At 41.2% G+C, this 22,616-nt stretch overlaps 1 protein-coding gene and 1 long non-coding RNA gene across 11 annotated transcripts in view; one reads left to right on the plus strand and one right to left on the minus strand.

Annotated features, from left to right (window-relative positions):
• The window catches only part of tacc2.L (transforming, acidic coiled-coil containing protein 2 L homeolog), a 122,197-nt gene that overhangs the window by 87,459 nt on the left and 12,122 nt on the right, over nucleotides 1-22,616 (minus strand). For all 9 annotated transcript variants that reach the window (XM_041570253.1, XM_041570255.1, XM_041570256.1 and 6 more), the window contains exons 4-5: nucleotides 8,989-9,146; nucleotides 2,200-2,328 (exon numbers count right to left, since the gene is read on the minus strand). In XM_041570253.1, coding sequence (XP_041426187.1) covers nucleotides 2,200-2,328; nucleotides 8,989-9,146 — 287 coding nt within the window. The remainder of the gene's footprint in view (nucleotides 1-2,199; nucleotides 2,329-8,988; nucleotides 9,147-22,616) is intronic.
• The window catches only part of LOC121395813, a 33,628-nt gene that overhangs the window by 4,792 nt on the left and 6,220 nt on the right, over nucleotides 1-22,616 (plus strand). Inside the window, exon 4 of one of the 2 annotated variants that reach the window (XR_005962698.1) lies at nucleotides 7-386. The exons of the other annotated variant lie outside the window; for it this stretch is intronic. This is a non-coding gene — a long non-coding RNA (uncharacterized LOC121395813). Of the gene's footprint in view, nucleotides 1-6; nucleotides 387-22,616 lie in introns of those variants that run through there. 2 annotated transcript variants of the gene reach the window in all.

Consider the following 22,616-nt stretch of genomic DNA (forward strand, 5'->3'; position numbering starts at 1 on the left):
TTGAAGAGTAGGGCAATCAAATCCAAAGATCACTACTAAAGACCAGAACTACAGCTCTCAGATTCCCCTAAGAACTTTGCTGGAAGAGGCTGATGGACAAGAAGTTTGGTATCCCTGGTCTACAGCAGATCACTTCTAAAGACCAGCTCCCAACTTCCCCTAAGAACTGCTTGAAGAGACTGAAGGACAAGAAGTTTGGTAAATGAAAAGATAAATTAAGTCTGGTCGCCAGCTCTGAGAACAATATGACGTCTCTGGTCTCCTGCCAAACAGATAAGACCACAGAGAGCGGCTCAGAGAAAATGAACCCAGCAAGATTGACTCAAGCCTAGCATGTTCCAACTCTGCATCTTTTCTGAGGGCACACAATTAGCCACATTCTATGAACTCTAGAATACAAGCCTATAGGAGGAAGCAATTTAACCTGGCCTAGTTTCAGGACCTACTTAAAGGGCCTACTGCAATATTCTACTACAGACCGATCAGTTTCTGTAGAAGGCAATTGGGATGGGGTTGTGTGCTTCCAGTTAGATTTGTTTGAATCAATATTTCATGAAAAATTACCAAAAATATTTAAAAAAAAAAAAATTGTGTCCCAGTGTACATAAGCGCTGTTTCAGGGGCCTGTGGAGCAGTCATAGATTTCATGCTGGAACAAGCTCATGTGCAGTGTGCTACCTTGTGGTGGAGGGTATTGGTTAGTTATCCATTCAGTACCCTACCCACTGGGGTGGCACACTGTGCAGGCACTTGAGACCAGAGCAGCTGGAGGACAAGAACCCAAAACATGGACATGGACCTGAGACCACTTCATTTTTGCCCTACATATATAAATGAACACTGAGAAAGATCACATGATGAACTCTTCAGTGGCTTAGCCGAGAGGTTGCACAGTGCAGCCCCTAGCAAATTATATGTGTCTGCATCTGTATCAGTAGGCTTGCAAATTATATAAAAAGATTATTAATTTTTACATCAACTTTTAGTATAATGTAAAGAGTGATATTCTGAGACAATTTGCCTTTAATTTAGTTTTTTAAGTTATTTAGCTTTTTATTTAGCAGCCCTCCATCTTGCAGTTTAGTTGCTAGGATCCAAATGACCCTAACAACCATGGAGGGACCTGAATAGAAAGATGAGTAACAATAACAATAAATTTGTAGCCTTACAGAGCATTTGTTTTTAGATGGGGTCAGTGACCCCCATTTGAAAGCTAGAAAGAGTCCGCAAAAGAAGGCAATTCAAAAACTATAAAAAAATAAATAACAAAGACCACTTGAAAAGTTGCTTAAAATTAGTCATTATTTTTAAATATTAAAAGTTTTCTTAAAGGTGAACCACCTCTTTAAGCCAACTGTTTCCAAACTGAAGGGGTAACCCCTATTGGAGGACCCTCCAAAGAGCAGCCATGGTGAGATTTGTGGGGGAATAGTTATCCTGTCTAGTGATGAGCGAATTTTTTCAGAAGTCATGGATTTGTGGCGAAATTCCAAGTTTTCGCTATCGAATTTTTTCACTAAACTGTGGCAATAATTCACCAGAGAAAAGGTCTCAGAGACAGAAAAGTCGACACAATAAAAAATCCGCCCATTGACTTTAATGAATTTGGAGTGAGAAAAATTGTTGCGCACGTAAAAAATTTCGTTTTTTTTCTGTTTCACAAATTTTTCGGCTAAGCGAAATGCGACAGATTCACTAATCCTGTCTATTTACTGTTGTGACCTATAGAACTTAAGCAGGGTGCCTGTTTTCATATCTACGTATCTGTTTTTATTCTAAAACAAGACTAGACCACTAAAACTGCCACTAAACTGCAGAAGCAATTATACCTGCTCTTTGGGACGACTTTTATTCTCTTTTCTGTAAATGTATTCATATACATGAATTTATTCTGTGGTTTCATTATGCATAGCTATAATTCTTTTCTCCTTGTATCTAGTCCCAGTTATGACAGCAGGGAATGAATTCAGCAGGTCTGTGCATGACTCTTGTCTGGCTTGTAGATACATGATTTACCCCTGGAAGCTGACTTATTGCGGGGCATGCCCAGTGCAGACAGTAGTGATGCAGCATAGCAAGCAAAGACGCCACCCAGATTATATTAGGATAAGGAATAATAAACAGCTTCAAACAGTTTATTCCTCAGCCACAGCTGTTACACAAGAAACACATTAGGAGACATGCACATTGCAAGGATACCTAATGGTTCCAGGGTGTGGGCTACTGGTTGATCCCTTGTCTCCCAGGCCTGCTATATAAAGATCAGCGAGCGGAACCACAGGAAGCAGCTGTCCTTCCTCCCAGCCATACGGCAACGGGACCTCTCCACTGCAGGGAAAAATAAAAATAATCAGTGAGCACAATGGAAGTAGGAGAATGACTGTTGACAAGAGCAATGTCATTATTCCACTAGCTGAGTTAGGCAGCCTGATAAATAATGGGGAACATACACAAACATTGGAAAATAGGAATATGTTGCATGCTGGGCCGGACTGGGCCTGCAGGACACTGGGAAAAAACAGTGGGCCCCTGGTCCTTGTGGGTCCTGCAGGCCCAGACCCGTTATTGGCGCTGTCCCCCGACTTCCCTCCTGGCCCCTGGTTGTGGCCATGAGCAGGAAAAAATTTAGGTGCGATGGGGCCGGAGGGGGGTTTGCAGCGCAGCAAAAACAGATCAAGCACCTCAGGTCCCCCCGCCCCAGCCACAACACCCTTCTTGCAGAGTCTGACCCTGAAATGGTCTTACTTCCCCTTTAATTTAAAGGGGTGGATCACCTTCAAGTCAACTTTTAGCATGTGATAGACTCGCTCATTCTAAGCAACGGTACAATTACTCTTCACAGGTGCAAATGTAATTTTTAGGGATGCACTGAATCCACTATTTTGGATTCGGCCGAATCCTTTGCAAAAGATTTGGCCGAATACTGAACTGAATACGAATCCTAATTTGCATATGCAAATTAGGGGTGGGAAAACATTTTTTACTTCCTTGTTTTGTGACAAAAAGTCACGTGATTTCCCTCCCTGCCCCTAATTTGCATATGCAAATTAGGATTCGGATTCGGTTCATCAGGGCAGAACGATTCGGCCGAATACGAATCCTGCTGAAAAAATCCGAATCTTGGCCGAATACTGAACCGAAACCTGGATTCGGTGCATCCCTAGTCATTTTGAGCCTTACCTAAGCAGCCATTGTCTCAGAGCTGGCCACAACCCTCTACACCTACCATAGCCCCCCATTTGTTTTATAATCTCACTACAGCAAGCTAGCAGAGAGGGAGCAGTAGCAGCCTGGGTGAAAACACTGATGCACTGTATATGCAGGCATGGTTAGCTGAACAGGGCCATAAATTAAATATTTTATAACAGGAGCAACTATCTAAGGCTTTAGAGAAAGATAACCATAAAAATTGTGCCAGCACAGGTATTCCCATGTACTAAGCAGAATTCAGCAGGAACAGCCCATTAATCCAATACTATATACAAAAGGATACAATACAATAAATCAATGTTGCATATAATGACAACTGATCAATACAGTTTAATTTAAAGGCACAGCACTGTTATAACTGTACTCAAATATTGACGCCACTGTACTTATCCCAGGCACCAGGGCTGCTTCATAAACACCAAGTGCTTGGAGACTACTGACAACGCTTGGAGGTGTTAGAATGTTCCCTCGGTAATCTCTGATGCGAGAGTGATAAATGTTTCCGTTACCAGACTGCTGGATAATAAAAGGGGAAGTTAACGTTGAACTCAAAGACAAAGTACCGCTCATCACTTCCTAAAAATCAGCCGAATCACATACTCATTTATCACTCTTTCAGCTCCATCGATGAAATATTAAATGATCACCAACTGTGCTTATGATTCTAAAACCCCAGCAAACCGCTCGGTGCAAATAGAAGAATAATACAAACTAAACAAAAGCTTTCCACTCTATATCACTCTACACTTGGCTATTTTCCTGATATGTTTAAATGGCAATTCAATAGGAGAGACCCTACGAAACTATGATAACACTTTCTATGCAGGTAGCAGCAAGGGCTTCTAATAGAGGTAATTCCCAAGACACCTTTTGGATATAGGTATATCGGGGCTACTACTGAAATATGTATTTAAAGGGGATGATTACCTTTAAATTAATAGAGTTTTATATTCTGAGCCAATTTGCAATTGGTTTCATTTTTTACTTCTTGTGTTTTTTTAGTTATTTTTTTCAGCAGCTCTCCAGTTTACAATTTAAGCAATCTGGTTGCTAGGGTTCAAATTACCCAAGCAACCATGCCTGATTTTAATAAGAGACTGGATTATGAATAGACGAGGGTCTAAACAGAAAGACGAGTAAATAAATTTAGCTTTACATAGCATCTGTTTTTGCAGTTGGGGGTCAGTGACCTCCATCTGAAAACTGGAAAGAGAATAGAAACGCATATAATGCAAAAACTGTAAAAAAAAATAAAGGCCAGTTGAAGAGTTGCTTAGAATTAGTCATTCTATAATATACTAAAAGTTAACTTAAAGGTAAACAACCCCTTTAATGAGTGCATTATTTTTTTATACATGGTGTGCATCTACATCTAGAGGTACAGGAGTAGTTCCAAACAATTACTGTACTGTACAATTACAAGTACTGATGGACTTCAGCACAAGAGCTAATGTGCCAGATTATATATATTATATAAATATTATATACTATATCTCCAATGCTGACTTACTGTATAGGCACTTGCATGGTTATGGTTAAAAACAATTCTTTTGCTGAAAGCCAACTGTTATGAGTTTGTTCATTACTACTGGAACTACTCCCAGCACTCGGAATCCCTCCTTAGTCTGCCAATAAAACGGTTGCATAACTTTTCCATCTGATTGTGAGCTCGGCAGTCAGTGTCAAGAGGTTAGGCCGTTGGATTGGAAGTCTGGCTGCCAGGTTTCGATTGTCACCAGGATGTTGTGAATTGTAGTCCAACATGGTACATGGTACACCTGCGTGCCAAATGTAACAGTGAAAGTGCTGGAGTCGTGGCTTTTGCCTCTAAGCTGACCTGTTAGGAAGCTGATGACCTCCACTTGTTTGTATGTTTATTCTTGTCCTTGACCTACGCCCTTGGGAGGAAAATGCCATTCTGGTTTCTTAACATTCTATAGCACAGTGTAATACAGCACCGCTTGAACTGCTGTTACTTAAATGTGCCAAGTTGCCTTCTGTCTGAAACATGCTGAAACATATACATGGGTGGGCATGCCTTTTATCTGCAGGGTATCGTATAAGGAACAGTATAAATTCATTTAAAGTGGTAGCATGCCATGCATTTAACGTCTATTTTCCCTCCATGTTTATTTTGTATGTAGAACATTCCCTTTTAAAGGAACAGCAACACCAAAAATTTAAAGAATTTAAAAGTAATGAAAATATAATGTACTAATAAAACTGGTATGTTTGCTTCAGAAACACTAAAGTCGTTTATTTAAACAGGCTGCTTTGTAGCCATGGGGGCAGCCATTCAAGCTGAAAAGGCACAGGATATGTACTGTAGCTGGTAACAAATAAGCTCTGTAGCATATTTGGGATTCTTCAGAATGTATCTGTTATCTACTGTATATACTGTGCTTGAATGTCTGCCTCCATGGCTACACAGCAGCTTCTTTATATAAACTATAGTTGTACTTATCTGTTATCTACTGTGTATCCTGTGCTTGAATGGCTGCCCCATGGCCACACAGCAGCTTATTTATATAAACTATAGTAGTAATTATCTGTTATCTACTGTGTATCCTGTGCTTGAATGGCTGCCCCCATGGCTACACAGCAGCGTGTTTATATAAACTATAGTAGTACTTATCTGTTATCTACTGTGTATCCTGTGCTTGAATGGCTGCCCCCATGGCTACACAGCAGCTTGTTTATATAAACTATAGTAGTACGTATCAGTTATCTACTGTGTATCCTGTGCTTGAATGGCTGCCCCCATGGCTACACAGCAGCGTGTTTATATAAACTATAGTAGTACTTATCTGTTATCTACTGTGTACCCTGTGCTTGAATGGCTGCCCCCATGGCTACACAGCAGCTTGTTTATATAAACTATAGTAGTACTTATCTGTTATCTACTGTGTATCCTGTGCTTGAATGGCTGCCCCCATGGCTACACAGCAGCTTGTTTATATAAACTATAGTAGTACTTATCTGTTATCTACTGTGTATCCTGTGCTTGAATGGCTGCCCCCATGGCTACACAGCAGCTTATTTATATAAACTATAGTAGTAATTATCTGTTATCTACTGTGTATCCTGTGCTTGAATGTCTGCCTCCATGGCTACACAGCAGCTTGTTTATATAAACTATAGTAGTACTTATCTGTTATCTACTGTGTATCCTGTGCTTGAATGGCTGCCCCCATGGCTACACAGCAGCTTATTTATATAAACTATAGTAGTAATTATCTGTTATCTACTGTGTATCCTGTGCTTGAATGTCTGCCTCCATGGCTACACAGCAGCTTGTTTATATAAACTATAGTAGTACTTATCTGTTATCTACTGTGTATCCTGTGCTTGAATGGCTGCCCCCATGGCTACACAGCAGCTTGTTTATATAAACTATAGTAGTACTTATCTGTTATCTACTGTGTATCCTGTGCTTGAATGGCTGCCCTCATGGCTACACAGCAGCTTGTTTATATAAACTTTAGTAGTACTTATCTGATATCTACTGTGTATCCTGTGCTTGAATGGCTGCCCCCATGACTACAAAGCAGCTTGTTTATATAAACTATAGTAGTACTTATCTGTTATCTACTGAGTATCCTGTGCTTGAATGGCTGCCCCCATGACTACAAAGCAGCTTGTTTATATAAACTATAGTTGTGTTTCTGATGCAAACACAGCAGTATTACCAGTGAAGGGAAACCCTACATTATACTGCCATTCCTTTAAAACACCTTCATTTTTTGGTGTTATTGTTCCTTCAATGCACATAGGTGGAAGCTACCATATTGCTGGGCTCGGGGTATTCTGAATAGACATCCATTAGCCAGTGACTGATCTAATAAAACCACCGTTACTCCAGACATCAGCTGGCCACAAGTGCAACTGCTTCACATTCCTCCATGTCAGCCAGCTCCCACATTCCTATGGCATTCTCATACCCCTGAAGCAGCTGCTGTACAACTCTGGTATTCTAAGCTCAATGGCCGTGATAAAGCCACATGGGCATCTCTTGCTGTATACTGCTTCTATTTAACATATAATAGCTGGTAATCTCCACCCGTTGCCCCCAAAGTTTAGCCATAGGCTTGGCTCTGTAACAAATGAAGAACACAGCACAGAAAGTATAGATATAAGCTCTTGGTGATGTCCACCAGTTACTGGTTTGAACCCACAGCATTATGACAAGATAATGCAATCACGATGAGGATAACAGGAATATTAGATATGCTTCTTTACCTATTCTCCTGCCTAGGACACAATAAACAGCAGGCACTAATCCAGAACGTCCAACAAAAGTAGAATCCAAGAGCCAAAAATTGAGTATAAAAAATATATAGTTCTTTATTTTACATTACATCTAAAAGGATAATGCCTGACACGTTTTGTGTTGCGCAGGGACACTTAGGGGTCCGTTTACTAAAGTGCGTTAAAAATATTCGCACAATATATAGACAGAATTTTCGCCAAATATGTTATCGCCAGTTTACAAACCTGTGGTAAATATAAATTTGCGAATTTTCTTGCGCAAGAATAATTGTTCGCCAGTTATCGCATTCGCTGAAAATAACGCTACGTACACATTAACGCATGGTTTACTAAACAGCGAAATGTGCTAAAGACAAAATTAACGCCAGAATATTCGCAAACTTTTACCGCCACCTATGTAGTGGCGTAAAAGTATTTTTTTCGCCAAAAAATTCTCAAGGGGCAGGAAATATCCCATAATACTGTTTTTTTTACCCATCATTCTTTACTGACAGGAGAGAGATCTGTAGCTATTGCTGACAGGATGTTTTGGCTTCTGCTTCTATCTGGTGCAACAGCAGCAGTTTCAGCTCAGAGTCGTATTATTGGCAGCGGCATCAAACTCCAAGGATTCGTCAGCGTCTACACTTTTTTGGTTTCATTGTGATTGGCTACATTAAACTGTGCATTTCTATGAAGCAAAGAGATTGACTGGTATCATTTCTTGTTCCTATGATTCTATTGGCAGAAGGGTTTATATGATGCAGACATGTCTGATTGGTGTTACTCTGGTGATGTTGTTGGATGGTATAATCAGTCAATAAAGTTTATGAGTTTTGAAGATGCATTTCTGGCCATAAATGTCACAGTAAAAATTGCCATAATAACCGCCATAAAACAAGACTATTTTATAGCATAAATATTCGCAAAAACGTAATTTTTCGCCAGAAAATTCGCAACTCGCTAAAATTACCGCTAACGTAAGCTGGTTCCTTAACGTAGTTACCGCAAGTGATCGCAATGACTTCTGAGCGCATCGCTGTTTAGTAAACTTAGTCGCTGCGAATATTCTGGCGTAAAAATATTCTCAGCGATAACATGCGGAAACTTAAAGTCAGATTTACCGCACTTTAGTAAACGGACCCCTTAATCATAGGCCTATGATTAAGTGTCCCTGCGTGACACGAAACGCATCAGGTATTATCCTATATCTTTTTTATACAAAATTTTTGGCTCTTGGATTCTACTTGGATTTCTTCTGTCGGATCAAAACACAGCTCGCTGTGAGAACATCTGACACGTCGCATGCGTTTAGTTGCATTGCGACGTGTCGGCTCCAAACGCGTTGTCAAGTCCTACCCTAAAGTGTGAACATGACAATAAAGTTAGAATGAGACGAGTAGAGAGAAAGATAGAAGAGAGAGAGAGAAAGAGAGAGAGAGAGAGAGAGAGAGAGAGAGGGGGGGGGGACCCAGAAAGAATAAGTAGGTGAAATAATAATTCAGTGTTTAAGTTTATCTCATGGGTTACCTGGGAGCAGCAGAAGGCACACTCAGGTCCTCGGTAATTAAGGAGGAAAATATTTCTTCTACTTTGCCTCCACATTCTTTGCTCGTGGCAGACTCCTTGCTATCATGTAACGGATGGGAAACAAGAGCAGGGGCAGATCCTATAGCAGACAGCGGCTCCTGGAAAATAATGCGATAAAATGGGTTAGCATGAAAGTTTTAAAAAAGATTTCCAATGAATATTTGAACATACACTGCCCTTCTGATACCCCATTCCTACTGTCCTTTCCTTTTACTCCACGCTCACTGATGGTAGGCTGCATGTATCTCCTTCCACTGGCTGGTAGCAATTCCTGTTTTCAATAGGTTAATCCTCTAATAATTTTAGTATCCCGAGTTATTTTGGAAGAGTGCTTTAGAAGCAGTGTTGTTGCAGGGCTTGTTCATCTTTAAATGAACTTTTAGTATGATATAGAGAGTGACATTCTGAGACAAATTGCCATTGGTTTCTCGTTTTTAATTATTTGTGGTTTTTGAGTTATTCCGCTTTTTATTCCGCAGCTCTTTAGTTTGCAATTTCAGCAATCTGGTTGCTAGGGTCCAAATTATCCTAGCAAACGTGCATTGATTTGGAATATGAGTAGGAGAGGGACTAAAAAGAAAGACCGGTTATAAAAAGTAGCAATAACAATAAATATGTAGCCTTAGAGAGCTCTTGTTTTTTTAGATGGGGTGTGACCCCCCATTTGAAATCTGGAGAGAGTTCAAAACGATGAAAAAGAAAAAAAATTGCTAAGAATTAGCCATTCTATAACATACTAAAAGTTAATTTACCACCCCTTTAATTAACAGTAACCAGCTAATACTATATACACAATATATCTCCCAAAAGTTTAATATAAAAGAGCAGAACAATTTAGTCTACACTCTTCAACTGCCAGGCATTGCCCAACTACAACCAAACACTCCCTATTAACCCTCTTACTGAAAAGCCGCCATCTTTATGGGGTATTGTAATCTGGGATAGTCCGGGGGGACTGGGAGGTATATTTCACTATAATACACAAAAGCCATGAATATCCTGTAAATTATATCCTTATAAACGGTGAGTAGTGATGTCATCAGTTATAAACGGTGAGTAGTGATGTAATTTCTGTCACATGACTCACTAAAATTTGTGTATTATAATTAATAAAGTACCCCCAGTTGTAAAATATGAGGATATTATAAGTTACCTTGGAGTTCCATGACCTGTATAAAAACACTCGGCCTTCGGCCTTGTGTTTTTATATGGTCATGAAACTCCTCGGTAACTTATAATATCCTTATATTTTACAAGAGGGGGTACTTTATTCACTGTATAATAAACAGGGGTGTAAGGCACCTGAGGGCCTGTGCCTAGGATGGCACGGTTTTGGGGGGGTGCCTATTTTTTCAGTCTTTTGTTTTGTTTTTTTAATTACCCTACCCACCGCCATGCATTTCCATAAGAGATCCGGTGACGGAGCTGGGGGGTGAGGGGTAGGGGGGCCGTGCGGAAGTGATGTCACGGCGCGATGACGTCACTTCTGTGGTATCCGCCTTGTGACGTCACGTGCATGACGCGCTGACATCACAAGCTCGATGTAAAGGCTGTGTTTAGGTCCAGTGCCTAGGGCAGCATTAAACCTAAAGACAGCCCTGGCTGCAAAATGTGTTGGCACTATATAAATAATAATAAATATAATAATAATGATGGGGCCAAAACAATGGCCAGGCTAACCAATATCTGTTAAGGGATTGGCCAGACAATTACTGTGCAGCTTTGAAGATGCCGTCCTCTCCTAATAGGTTTGCATAGGCCCTTGCCATTATCCAGTCATTTGTCCAGACCAAATCAGGCAAAAGTCCACTCATTTGTCAGAATCTTTCAGTTTATGGACAGCTGAAGTAGGGCCTTCACAACTAAGGAGCATAGTCAGTTACTCAACCTCCATTGTATGGATAGATGGTCCTTAAAAGGATTTTACTTTGGGGTACAGCATTGAAACGGTGTACATATTGGTGCAAAGGTGATTTTCAGACATTAAAAATAAACTGCAGAGAATTTCCAAATGCGGAATGTGGGCTCAGCGAGGAGCTTCTTTATATCTGAAGTGGGTCCTGGTAAACAGAGGAGGCTTTGTGGGACTGTTTGCAGTTCTCATGCCCTCTGTGCTCAGTGAGACCTGCCAGTGCAACAGTCTGAGACAGACACTTAACCAGCTCTGCAGCTCTCGATAATCTCCAGTTTATTGGCCCTGTAACTGCTTTCAGAGGAACGAGACTTCAGTGTTGGGAGATGATACAAGGACCAAAGTGTTTTTATATTACTGCAAATTCACTATCTATCAGAAACAAAGGACCTGTATATTCTTCTTATAAGCATGCCTGGAAATTTTTAGGGTTCATCTACAAATACATTTACAAACCTCAAGGCAGGTGTTGTTCCCCTTTACTTTCAGGGGCAGATTTATCAAAGGTCGAGGTGAATTTTCGAATGAAAAAAATTCGAACTTCACGTTATTTTTGTGTACCTCTACTAGAGAATAGTCCAAATTCGATTTGAATTTACAAAATAATTAGAATTTCGAATTTATCATGTACTGTCTGTTTAAAAATTCAAATTCAACCATTCGCTATCTAAAACCTGTCGAATTACTGTTTTAGCCTATGGGGGACCTCCTAGAACCAATTTGGAGTCAATTGGTGGACTTTGAATCGAATTCGATCGAATGCGCTATTAATTTGATTCGTACGATTCGGACCTAATACGGACCTATTCGATCAAAAACTGACCTATTCATCCAAAAAAAACTTTGACTTAATTTCGGTTGGTCTTTTTGAATTTTGATTTCGAGGTTTTTTCAATTCGAAATTCGACCCTTGATAAATATGCTTATTAATATGATGTAGAGAGTGATATTCAATCAATTTGCAATAGGTTTAATTTTTTATTATTTTTGGTTTTTGAGTTATTTAGCTTTTTATTCAGCAGCCCTCTAGTTTGCAATTTCAGCCATCTGGTTGCTAGGGTCCAAGTTACCCTAGCAACCAAGCACTGATTTGAATAAGAGATACTGGAATGTGTATAGGAGAGTAGAAAGATGAGTAATAAAAGGCAGCAATATACATACATTCGTAGCCTTACAGGGCATTTGTTTTAGATGGGGTCAGTGACCCAAATTGAAAGATGCAAACAGTCACAAGAAGGTAGCAAATAATTCAAAAACGATAAAAAAGCAAAAATGAAAACAAATTGAACAGTTGCTAAGCATTGGTTGTTCTATAAAATACGAAGGGGCATATTTATCAAGGGTCGAATTTCGAATTGAAAAAACTTTGAAAAATCCGAAGAATCTTCGAAATTCGAATTCAAAAAGACCAACCCAAATTAAGTTGAGTTTTTCTTTTGGTCGAATAGGTCCATTTTCGATTGAATAGGTCTGTATTCGAATTCAAATCATACGAATCGAAGGAATATCGCATTCGATCGAATTCGATTCAAAGTTTTTCCAAAAAAAACTTTGATTTTTCAAAGTCCACCAATTGACTCCAAATAGGTTCTAGGAGGTCCCTCATAGGCTAAAACAGCAATTCGGCAGGTTTTAGATGGCAAATGTTCAGCGTCTAATTTTTAAAGCAACAGTACATGATAAATTTCGATATTCGAATTTTCAATTTTTTTTCAAATTCAAATTGAATTTGGACTATTCCCTAGTCGAGGTAAACAAAAAATAGCTCGAAATTCAATTTTTTTTTATTCAAAAATTCACCTCGACCTTTGATAAATCTGCCCCTAACAGTTACTTAAAGGTATACCACCTCTTTCTTGGCCAAATGAGCATAAAACGATGCCACAAGTGCTATTAATTGCTTCCAACAAGTGGCCTAATTCCAGGACATTTTTTTTTTCTTGTGCAAGACATTATTATTTAGGTTAAAAAGAAATGATGAAGTTGTTCATGTGACTTGGGAGTAATTGCTGTGCAGCACTAAGTGAACTCCTTCAGTTTGAAGGTTGGTCATTGAAGCGAGGGGCCCACTGGCACATACCTAACCCAGTTAATCCATCTTTACAGGGGATTAAATCTTAATAACTGCAGATCTTACACAATCCTCTCCAGAACTGAAGTGCACTTAGTATTGTTCCATGCTGCACCGAGCCAGCGCACATTAATGCTTTATTCACTGGCTCTGAATGCACTCAGGCCTGTCCTTATGTAACCACGCTGTGCCTATGGGAATGTTTAACCCCTGTACAATACAGTCTCATCAGCAAAATACTAAATATAGTGCCAACTTTACATTTATAATGAAAATAACTTCGATATCACGGCATTGTATCTTGGCATCACCATGTCGTGCTGCACATACCAGTATTCCTATGTTATTGCTATTCTATGTGTACTGTATATTTTGAGTGGGTCCCTAAGCTCAGTAAGTGACAGCAGCACAGAGCATGTGCAGTGAATCAGCAGAAAAGAAGATGGGGAGCTACTGGGGCATCTTTGGAGACACAGATCTTTACTGCTAAAGGGCTGTGGTTGCCTTGGGCTGGTACAGAAGCCCAAAACATAACGTACAACATTTCTACCTACTTCTTCAGCAGGGCCGGGCCATGCTGGCTGGGCGCCCAGGCACCCAGCCAGCCGTGACGCCCCATCCACCGCACATGTGCACTGACCGTACACATAGGAGGCTCGCACATGCGCAATAACCAGCTGCGTCGACCTCTCCGGGTACGCTCTCCCCTCATGTACGCGCATGCACACAAATAGGCGCATGGACTGGAGCGGCACTTACTCAGCCGGACTAGGGGTAGGTAGCAGTGAAAGGTACGTACCTGGCGCCCCTCAAGCTTTGCACCCTAGGCACGTGCCTACTCTGCCTACCCCTTGTTCCGGCCCTGTTCTTCAGTTAAGTTTTACTTTTCCTTTAAAAGAACATTTTTTTTAATTACAACAGCTCCAAGGGCCGTCTCCATATCTTTGGCTGTTGGAGGGTGCAGGAATAATAATTTGTGGGGCCCACCACCTCCATTCATTGGCTTTCCAATCTAAATACCCCATGAAAGACACCATTGTCAACATCTATACCATTTAACACTATCTATATCTAATTCCTGCTGGGGCCCTGGATATCAGTTTCCATGATGGTCCCTATTAGATCCAGTCCGACACTGCGTAACACACGCACATAAAGGTCACAGGAAACATTGTTACCGGATTTCCTTAAAGCACTTGAACTTTGTTGCACTGTATCATTCAACCTGTACAAGACTCACATCAATGGTGCTTTTCAGCGGCCTTTGCTTTTGTCCCTTTGCCACAACCACCTGCACATTCCCAGGGACACCCAGACATCAGCACAGACACGCGGCCTGAGCAACGACAAAGGCACAAAATGTAGCTAAAATAAAGCAAAACTAGTTCTGCCAAAGGATGAGACACCAGCACTGTATAAACACACACACATAGACAGTTATTATTTCAACACGCAAGTGGATGTTTTTATACAATAGGTTTAAAGTTAACTTTTGGTATATTATTATAGAATAGCTAATTCTAAGCAACTTTTCCACTGGCCTTCCTTTTTTCTTCTTTGTAGGTTTTGAGTGATTTGTGTTTTTCTTCTGATTCTTTCCAGCTTTCAAATCCAAAAAAACAAATGCTGTGTAAAGGTCCCCATACACGGGCCGATAAAAGCTGCCGAAAGACCAAGTCAGCAGCTTATTGGCCCTCCGACGGCTTCCCTGATCGATATCTGGCTGAAAGTCGGCAAGTTCAAAAATTCCATCGGATTGTAGCCGCATATGTTCGTTGATGCGGTCATGCGATCCGACGGCCCGTATCGCCTGAATTATGATCTGATCGATCGTTGTGCCCTAGGGCCCATGATCGAATCATCCCGATGTCGCCCACCTTAATGTGGGCATATCGGGGAGAGATCCACTCGTTTTGCGATATCGCCAAACAAGTGGATCTCTATGTATATGGCCACCTTTACTGCCCCCATACACGGCCGCTAAAAGCTGCCGACTAACCAAATTGGCAGCTTATTGGCCCGTGTGTGGAGCCATCTGACGGGCCTCCCCGATCGACATCTGGCCTCAATTGGGCAGGTTCAGTGGCGGAACTACCGGGGGACCAGGGGGTGCGAGCGGGCCAGGGCCCGCACCCCGTCAGGGCCCCCCGGGAGCTCACGCGCCACTGACAAATGCGGCCATACGGAGGGGGGTGGGGCCCGGCTGCGCATCACGCACCAGGGCCCGCCCCCCTCTAGTGACGCTACTGGGCAGGTTATAAAAAATCCCGGATTGTGGCCGCATCTGTGAATTTATGCTGTCCTATGATCCCACGATCCAATCTCTATGCATATGGCCACCTTTAGGCTACAAATGTATTGTTATTTGTATAAGTCTATTGCTACTTTTTTGTTACTCATTTTTCTCCTCAGGCCCTCTCCTATTCATATTCCAGTCTTTTATTCAATTCAATGCATGGTTGTTAGGGGAATTTGGACCCCAGCAACCAGACTGTTGAAATTGCAAACTGGAGAGCCATTGAAAAAGCTTAATAACTCAAAAAACACAAATAATGAAAACCAAGTGCAAATTGTCTCAGACTATCAGTCTCTACGTCGTACTAAAAGTTAACTCAAAGGTGAACAACCCCCTTAAATGGGACGTAAACAAACCAGACTTGTTATTCCGCAGCTCTCGTTCATGGCCTTAAATCATATTGAATTGGCCTTCTTTTTTTGAGTGATTTGTGTTTTTCTTCTGACTCTTTCCAGTTTTCAAATGGGGGTCACTGACCCCATCTAAAAACAAATGCCCTGTAAGGCTACAAATGTATTGTTTTTTATTACTCATCTTTCTATTCAGCCCTTCTATTCATATTCCATTCTTATTCAAATCAATGCATGGTTGTTAAAGAAATCCCTCTCAACATCATACTAAAAGTTAATTAAGAAGTGAACAACCCTGTTAAATAATACTTTCCACACTGGGGAACAAGCAAATATTCCTTGACTTTTATTGCATTAATGTCTGATCCGTGTCCTCCCATCTGTATACTCAGCCAGGAATGCTGGGAGATACCTTTATTATTTATGTATTTATCCATGTATTTAAACAACGTTTAACAGAGATTGCTCATCATGGAGGCCCAGGAGTTCAGAGGGCCCAGTAGGGTGCTCAGAAACATCTACTGTCTAAGCAAGTCACCGACCTACATCTCCCTCAGGCACTGAATTTGGGACAGGGACTCCCTGTGCCTGAAATGTTCTCTGCCTGTAGCTGCCTATAAATAGTAGCACTATATAAAGATAACAAAGGCTCAGTCGCTGTTGTGCTGCTGATACTGAATCTAGACAAGCAGTGAACAGAATTAGGAGGTTACAGCAGAGTTGTCTGTCTCTCAGGAGTCGGCACACTCATCCTACACTTTGTACTAACATTTTCCAGTAGCCCTGCCAGTAAAATAGTTTCCGACAGATCCTCTGTGTGTGCAAACAGTGCCTGGGACTCCCCTTCCAGACACACCACCCTCCTCTCACAACCTGCTCTTTATAAGAGACTAGTTAAATCCAAGCAAGGGTTGTTCACCTTCCAAACTATTTTTTCAGCTCAGTTGTTTTCAGATTGCTCCCCAGAAATAAAGACTTTTTTCAATTACTTTCCATTTTTTAATTTTTACTGTTTTTTCCAAAATCTAAGTTTAACGTTGAATGTTCGTGTCTCTGGTGTTTGAGTCTGACAGCTCAGTAATTCAGGTGCAGATTCTAAACTGTTACAAGTTGAGTTGATATATTTCTCAGCAGCATCTCTGGAGTATTAGTAACTATTGTATCAATTCTAACAGCTGCCTTTATGGGTAAGGCGTTTTGGGGAGATGAAAAAACACCGGCGCTAATAACACGCAGCGATTCATTTCCCGAAATCTCCTCGTGTGGCAACTTCGGGCTACTTCGGAAAACAAATCTCCGTGTGTGATTGGCGCCGGTGTTTCTTCATTTTAGCCGAAAACTTAAATTGATCGAGTTTTTGGCGAAAAAAAGCCTTGAATCGCTCAACTTGATCGCATTTTGGGCAAAACCCTCCATAAACAACTCGAACATCATGAAGGCTATTAACTTCTTCAAATGGTTCAAGGGACCTCTGCCATTGACTCCTACATGACCTCGACAGGTTTTAGATGGTGTATTTTTGGATTTGAGCTATTTCCAGGGTCGGGGTATAATACATCTCTTAAAAAATTCATTTTTTTAACCCAAAAAAATCAATTTCTGACTCCAAAATAACCTCAAAAACTTGAATTTGCCCAAAGCCACGGAAACTTCGGGCAACTTCGGAAAACGAATCGCTGCATGTGATTAGTGCCGGCGTTTTTTACATTTTAGCCGGCGCAGAATGAAGGAAGGCATTTGGGGAGATTGGTCGCTGCATAAACAAGGCGATTAGTCGCCAGGCAACCAAATCTCCCCAAAACGCGTGTGTGGCCTGACCCTAATGAAACTCAGGGATTCTTTCTGGGGAATTATCTGGAACCAACTGAACTGAAAAAAGTGTTGAAAGGCAACCCAGGGATCCCGCTTAGCAGGGACAAAGATAAGTAATGGACCAACTAAGGGAGTTATTTATTAAAAGTCGAATTTTAGAGTTTTGTGACCTCGTATGAACTCACAACTCGAATGGTTTCTAAATTAAGAAAAAACTCGAAACTTGAAATTAAGTCAGGGTTAACAACTCGAAAACTCAAATTGATCGAGTTTTTGACGAAAAAAAACCTTGAATCGCTCATCCTGATCACATTTTGGGCAAAACCCTCCAAAAACAACTCGAATGTCATGAAGGCTATTAACGTCTTCAAATGGTTCAAGGGACATATACCATTGACTTCTACATGACCTCGACAGGTTTTAGATGGTGTATTTTTGGATTTGAGCTATTTCCAGGGTCGGGGTATAATAAATCTCCTAAAAGAATATTTTTTTTACCCCTACAAATCGATTTCTGACTCCAAAATAACCTCAAAAATTAGAATTTGCCCAAAGCCACGGAAACTTCGGGCAACTTCAGAAAACGAATCGCTGTATGTGATTAGTGCCGGCGTTTTTTCATTTTAGCCGGCGCAGAGTCAGGGAAGGCGTTTGGGGAGATTGGTCACCACAAAAACGAGGCTATTAGTCGCCAGGCAACCAAATCTCCCCAAAACGCCCAGTATGGCCTGACCCTTAGATGGTGAAAAATGAAACTTTACACTTCAATATTAGAAAAAACATCACACATAGAAAAAGGAAAGTAATTGGAAAAAGTCTTTCTTTCTGGTGAACTATCTGAAACCAACTGAACTGAAAAAGTGTTGGAAGTCGAAAAACTCATTTTACCCATTGTCTACTAAAATAAATCAGGAGCAGGGTAGGACAACTCCAAGTAGTAAAAGGGCTGTTTGGGGGGTTGGGACTTGAATGGCCGGTTACCAGGGAATCTCCCAGTGACCCCACAATGTGACAAATACCATCAGCTCAGCTCTCTTATTTCTACCCTAGTGCTGTGCAATAATGATGCACCTCTGTACATTTAGAGTGGTCCATAGATGTCAGGTTATCGAGTGGGTCCTAGGACCCTGTTCTGATACTAATCAGGCTGTTGCTAGTGATGGGCAAATTTGGGGCGTTTCGCTCCGCCGAACAATTTGGGAATTTCCAGCGAAATTCGCGAAACGGTGATAAATTAGCAAAACGGCGCCGGCATCTCGTTTTTGAGAAAAAACTTTTTTTTTATGCTGGTGAATTTTCACAGCGGTTTCGTGAATTTATTCGCCGGTGGCGAATCGCGGGAATTTGCCGCGAATTCACGCCTGGCGGATACATTCGCCCATCACTAGCTGTTGCTTTCACACTGTATTAGATCAGTAAAAACAGCTGATCGTCATGATTTAGGAAACTGGGGTGAATGGCATTGCATAAAATAACCCACACTTAAAGGGGTTGGTCACCTTTAAATTAACTTTTAGTATGATGTAGAGAGGGATATTCTGAGATAATTTGCAATCGGTTTTAATTTTTTATCATTTGTGTTTTTTTTACTTATTTCGCTTTTTATTCAGCAGCTCTCCAGTTTGCAATTTTAGCCATCTGGTTGCTAGGGTCCAATGTATCCTAGCAACCATGCATTGCTTTAAATAAAAGATTGGAATATGAATAGGAGAGGCCTGAATAGAAAGATACCCAGTGAAAAATAGCAATAACAATAAATTTGCTTAGAATTATCCCTTTTATAACATACTTTAAAGGGGTGGTTCACCTTTAAGTTAACTTTTAGTATGTTAGAGAAAGGCTAAATCTAAGCAACTTCTCAATTGGACTTGTTTTTTGGATTTTTTTGGTTTTTACATTATTTTACTTCTTCTTCTGACTTTTTCCAGCTTTCAAATGGGGGTCACTGACCCCATCTAAAAACAAATGCTCTGTAAGGCTACAAATGTATTGTTATTGCTAATTTGTATTACTCATCTTTCTATTCAGACCCTCTCCTATTCATATTCCAGGCTTGCATGGTTGCTAGGGTAATTTGGACCCTAGCAACCAGATTGCTGAAATTGCAAACTGGAGAGCTGCTGAATAAAAAGCTAAATAACTCAAAAACCACAAATAATAAGAAAGGAAATCCAATAGCAAATTGTCTCAGGATATCACTCTCTACATCATACTAAAAGTTCATTTAAAGGTGAACAACTCTTTAAACCATCAACGGTTTTCCTTGAGACTTCCCAAAGCAGGACAGGGAGTCTCTTAGCCTTATATTATAAAAAACAGGGCAAACCCTTTAAAAAGTCCAGAACATCCTGGTGTCGCCGCTGGAAAACTTGTGACTCATGAACCAAAGTACGTAATTGGCTCAGCAACTGTTTTATAGTAACTGTTTCCTTGAGGAGAGAGAGAGGCCATCCCAACATTGCCTCGCAGTTATTCCAGGCCCCCAAACCCTTTGCATGATTTTTAGGATCTCCATGGTAACAATTAAGCGGCAATAATACACTTGGAAAATTGGAAGCAAGAGGTTGTGGTCTCACAGGCCGGGCTCCCCTCCAGGCTGTTACAGCTCAGCTGCTGATTGGACGCCGTCCCATTACTCACCCTCCCTCCCAGCCTGCACTGCTAATCCTTATTTCATAACAAGTGTTCACACCAGTGGCCTGATCTGGGGAGGGCCGTTCAGCAAGTGCCCTGGCGTAGATTTAGGTAACAGCAGAACTGTGGGACTGCCATGCTGCAACTGCTCCCTAGTAGCTATGGTTACCAGATCATGTGACAAAGGAGGGAGAACCCAACAAGAAGTCCTGAATTGACTGCGTCTCCTAAGGCTGCCAGGGAATGCTGGGACTTTGAGCTCAAGTCTAGTGGCAGTTGAACCCCAGGGATTGACACTGGTCCTGAAAATGGTGCCCGAGGCCAGAGGAGCTCCACTTTTTACTTTAAAACCTGTAAAACAGGTATGGGATCCTTTATTCAGAAACCTGTTATCCATAAAGTTCCAAATAATGGGAAGGCCGTCTCCCATGAACTCCAATTTATAGGGTTGGTTCACCTTTAGTACAGGGGTGTCCAAACTTTTTGCAACGAGGGTCAGATTTGGTGAAGTGAAAATGTGTGGGGGCCGACCATTTAGCCCGACATTCTTTAAACAATTAACATAATTTAACTGATTTAAACAAGGAATCGAGTAGCCATAGCAGTAATATTTGGGCACATTAGTGAAATGATCTGCCACTTGGTCTATACTGCTGCCTGTGAGGAATATAGACCAAGTGGCACATCATTTCACTAATGTGCCGAAATTAGGGATGCACCGAATCCAGGATTTGGTTCGGGATTCGGCCAGGATTCTGCCTTTTTCAGCAGGATTCGGCCGAATCTTTCTGTCCGGCCGAATCGAATCCGAATTTGCATATATGCAAATTAGGGGCGGAGAGGGAAATCGTGTGACTTTTTGTCACAAAACAAGGAAGTAAAAAATGTTTTCCCCTTCCCAACCCGAATTCGATTCGGTATGAAGGATTCGGGGTTCGTGAAGGATTCGGGGTTCGGCCGAATCCAAAATAGTGGATTTGGTGCATCCCTAGCCGAAATATTACTGCTACATCTACGTGATTCCTTATAGAACTATGCTGGCGGCCACATTATTATTAATTTCATGATGAAGGCTGAGGGCCAGTGTAAATTTGATAAAGGGCCGCAATTGGCCCGCGGGCCGCACTTTGGACATGCCTGCTTTAGTATTTTATAGAATGGCTGATTCTAAGCAACTTTTCAGTTGGTCTTCATTATTTTTGAATTATTTGCCTTTTTCTTCTGACTCTTTCCAGTTTTCCGATGGGGGTCATCCCCATCTAAGAGCGTTCCAGTTTCCCCTGCGTTCCAGTTTCATGTGTTCAGCCGCAGGGGAGCGCAGGCAGGGCCGGATTTACATAATGGGCGCCCATAGGCCCACTGCCGTTTGTCGCCCTTGTTCCCTCCCCTTTATTGGGCAAATTTGTGCCAATGGGGATTGGCGCATGGGAAATTTAAAAAATGATTCTATCTCCAGCACATCCCCAGTGTTTTTGAACCAATGTGGGTGTGGTTTGGCATCATGCCGCCCCCCTAAAATCCTGCCGCCCTAGGCCCGGGCCTAGGTGGCCTTTCCACAAATCCGGGCCTGAGCGCAGGAGTAGACGCACTGAATTCTTTTCAATGGGGCTGTACTCACACAGACGCATGTAAGCGCCGAACGCAGGTTGGGACGCAGCATGTTGCATTTTTCCTGCGTTCGGCGCTTACATGCGTCTGTGTGATTACAGCCCCATTGAAAAGAATTCAGTGTGTTTACTCCTGTGCTCCCCTCTGCGGATGAAAACACATGAAACCGGAACACAGGGGAGTGCAGCTAAAAACGCAGCTTCCTTTTTAGGCCTCTCCTATTCATATTCCAGCCTCTTATTCAAATCAATGTATAGTTGCTAGGGTAATTTGGACCCTAGCAACCAGATGGCTGAAATTGCAAACTGGAGATCTGCTGATGCTGAATAAAAAGCTAAATAACTCAAAAATTACATATAATAAAAAATGAAAACCAATTGCAAATTTTCTCAGAATATAACTCTCTACATGCTACTAAACGTTAATTAAATGGTGAACAACCCCTTTAATAAAATAATTAACATTTTTAATAAATGATTTCCTTTTTCTCTGTACTAATAAAACAGCAACTTCTACTTGACCCTAACTTAGATATAATTAATCCTTATTGGAGGTAAAACATTCCTATTCTGTTCGGTTATTTTGAATAGGGGAGGGACTGAATAGAAAAACAAGTAATAAAAAGTAATAAATTCATAGCCTTACAGAGCATTTGTTTTCTAGATGGGGACAGTGAACCCCCCCCCATTTGAAAGTTGATGAAAAACACAAACACAATCACGGCCAATGGAAAAGTTGCCTAGAATTAGCCATTCTATAAAATACTAAAAGTTAATTTAGTGGTGAACCACCCCTTTAACTCCAATGCACACCAGAGAGATTACTGTATTACACGAGGGTTAATCATCAGGCTGCTCTGCCAATTTTGCCTGGTAGACGCCCTAG

Source organism: Xenopus laevis, chromosome 7L (assembly GCF_017654675.1).
Source record: "Xenopus laevis strain J_2021 chromosome 7L, Xenopus_laevis_v10.1, whole genome shotgun sequence".
Lineage (NCBI taxonomy): Eukaryota > Metazoa > Chordata > Amphibia > Anura > Pipidae > Xenopus > Xenopus laevis.